General features: G+C 52.5%; 1 protein-coding gene across 1 annotated transcript in view; it reads right to left on the bottom strand.

Moving 5' to 3' along the window:
• Window positions 1–1,234: 1,234 nt before the first annotated feature.
• Klf10 (Kruppel like factor 10) overlaps window positions 1,235–2,764 on the bottom strand; it is a 6,559-nt gene continuing 5,029 nt past the window's right edge. The window contains exon 4 of the mRNA XM_004642279.2: window positions 1,235–2,703. Coding sequence (XP_004642336.1) covers window positions 2,438–2,703 — 266 coding nt within the window. The 3' untranslated portion in view covers window positions 1,235–2,437. The remainder of the gene's footprint in view (window positions 2,704–2,764) is intronic.

The raw sequence follows: 2,764 nt of genomic DNA, 5'->3' as shown, positions 1-2,764 counted from the left end.
TTCATCTTTTGTCTTGAGGTCTGGCCCACAGTAGACTGTCTCTCCCACAGTTGCGAGGTCTTGTGTTCCGTACTGTCTCCCTCAGGACCTGTAACAGTTCCTTGGTATTATAGGTCTGACTGCCTATAAAATTTCTAATTCAGCTGCCTACAATTGATTCATGGGGCTCCTCCTGGCACAGTCTCCCAAATCCTGGGATAACAAATTTTCATCTCAAAAGGCTGTAAGGCACCTGGAACCTGGCAGCTGCTTCCCGTTAGGGAACAGAGCACTGACAGACCCCACCCTAAGATGCTACAGACCACTTGGGGACCAGCCTCAGGGCCTCTACCTTCAACTCTCACAGGCTCAGATGCCAGCCAGGAGGAGGCATAGTGAGTGGCATCCTCCACTGTCTGCACTGCAGCCTGGCTGGGGGTGGGGGCTGTGCAAGGCGCTTCTGTTGCGTTCCTCCACCTCCACTTGGACACTGACACCAAAGACTCAGGTGTCAGGGTGGCCTGGGTTCCTGACCGATGTCCCACTGAGGTGGGGTTCAGAGCACAGGTGGCCTGGACACTGGTGTCAGTGGGTCCAGGAGTACCAGACTGCTCCTTACCTTGGCGTTGGCCTGTGAGCCAGACTCCAAAGCAGTGGTCAGGGCGGGAACCCTGCAGGATGTTCTCAGCCCACAACAGGATTGCATGCCTGTTTTTGCCTTTTTGAGACAGGGTCTCGCTATAGTAGCTCAGGCTGGCCTTGGAGTTCCTAGGTAGCCCAGGCTGGTCTCTGACTTGTGTCGATCCTCTTGCCTCAGCCTCCTGACAGCAAGGATTACAGGTGTGTGCCACCGGGCCTGGCTCCCCAGCTCTTCCTATGGGAGTGGTGCCATCTCTTGTGCTTGCACTGAGCTGAATCAGCCTATGGCCTAAATTCACTCCCAGGAAGGACCCGCGTGCCTGAGGTGTCCCACTGCCAACAGGGGATGTCACTTCATCAGCATGGAGCCCCTTTACTACTGAACAAGAGCCAGAGACATCACTGTGTTACTCTGGCACCAGGTGTGGTGGTGAGCACTATAATCCCAGCTCTGAGTTCAAGACTGACCTGGGCTACATAGTGAGACCCTTTATCAAAGGCAAACAGAAGTCAGGGCCGGGGAGATGGCTCAGTAGAATAAGCGCTTCCCTGGCAAGCACAAGGGCCTGAGTTCAATCCCCAGTTCCAGAAAAAAAAAAAGTCAACAAGTCCAGCGCATATAACAAAGGGAATTTTTTTATTGGAAACAAGTACAATAAAAGAAATACTGTGCAAATTGTCACCAGATTTTCAACTAACAGAAAATTCTACTAAGGGTCTGCGTTTTTGATGTCAGAAATCTACAGTCATATAGACAAAATTTTAAATGTGCAGATAGTGACATTTTTCACCATGTGTTCCAAACAATTTACCCCCCTATGTGTATCACCCACTACACCACAAAATATAACAGAAATACTGCTAACAAAATTGAATGTTCTAAAAATGTTCAACTTGCTCCTTCCACATTTCTGAAAAACTCCTGTGAGTTAGAGCTGGCAGGACTTTGCCCACAGAATCATAGTTTCCAATTCCGTGATGCACACGACCTTACCATATTGGTCTCTGCGGCCCTTTTAAAGGAGTCACCTAGAATTCTTGCCATCCCTTCTTTACACAATGGACGCATCTCAGATTTTTTTCTAAACAAAGTGCAACTTATCTGAGAGTCTACAGAAAACACATTGGGATACAATTTTCAGGTGCACACAAGAAACTGCAGGCAAACTAAAGTTGAAAGCATAATAAAATGCCTAAATAGTCATCTCAAAACAATAATGCAAAAAACTGCAGCTCCACTTCAAAGCAGTTAAATCAACGAGGGCCCCAGCACTCCGGGCCCCTTCCCCTCTACAGAGCCACTCCAGCCCAGGGGCTAGGGCCTGCGGGATGCTGGCATCCTTTGCAATAAGCACCTGAACCCGGGGTGCGGCAATGGCCGATCACAGGCTGGCGGGGTGCATGTGCTGACGCCGCTGGCCTGAGCTCGTCTCTGTATCGCAACGTCAACCGAGGCCTCTGTTCCGGAACGGGGCTCAGAGGGATCACATCCAAACACCCTTCTTGGGTGTCAAGGCCATGGAAAAGTGACCAATGCACTCGCTGATTCAAAGCTGCACCACTGCAGCACTGTGACCTCCCCTAGAGACCCAGATGATTGCTCAAAGGAGCAAGAGCCTCCTGGTCTTTCACATGACAGCAGTGACACTGCACTAGGACCTGCGGGTATCTGCAGCCCTTCCAGCCACTGCCCAGGCTGGGCTTTGCCCCAGGCTGGATCCCTGCTTCCAGCCCCCACATGGGCCAGATCTGGAGAAGCCCTGGTGCTCCATCCAGCTCAATTGTGGCAAAGTGAGTTGTGACCTCATGGTCCCAAGTGTCACTGTGCAGGTGCAGGTGCAGGTGCCGGCGGCAGAGTGGTGTCGCTGAGCTTGCTCACCTCCATCTGCCAGTTCGGGAGCTTCTTGGCTGATAGGTGGCGCCGCGCATGCTTGGTCAGGTGGTCACTGCGCATGAAGCGCCGCTCGCAAAGGGGGCAGGCAAACTTCTTCTCCCCGGTATGTGTGCGCCGGTGCCGGGACAGCTCGTCAGAGCGCGCAAACCTGCGCTCGCAGCCCTGCCAGCTGCAGCTGAACGGCTTCTCTCCTGCAACAGAGGGGTGAATGTCACTCAGCACCGCACACCGCTGCACACCACAAGCAGCTGC

This window comes from Octodon degus, unplaced genomic scaffold, assembly GCF_000260255.1.
Source record: "Octodon degus isolate 3935 unplaced genomic scaffold, OctDeg1.0 scaffold00148, whole genome shotgun sequence".
In the NCBI taxonomy this organism is placed as follows: domain Eukaryota; kingdom Metazoa; phylum Chordata; class Mammalia; order Rodentia; family Octodontidae; genus Octodon; species Octodon degus.
Note: the sequence above shows the minus strand (reverse complement) of the source record. Positions and strands in the feature narration are given on the sequence as shown.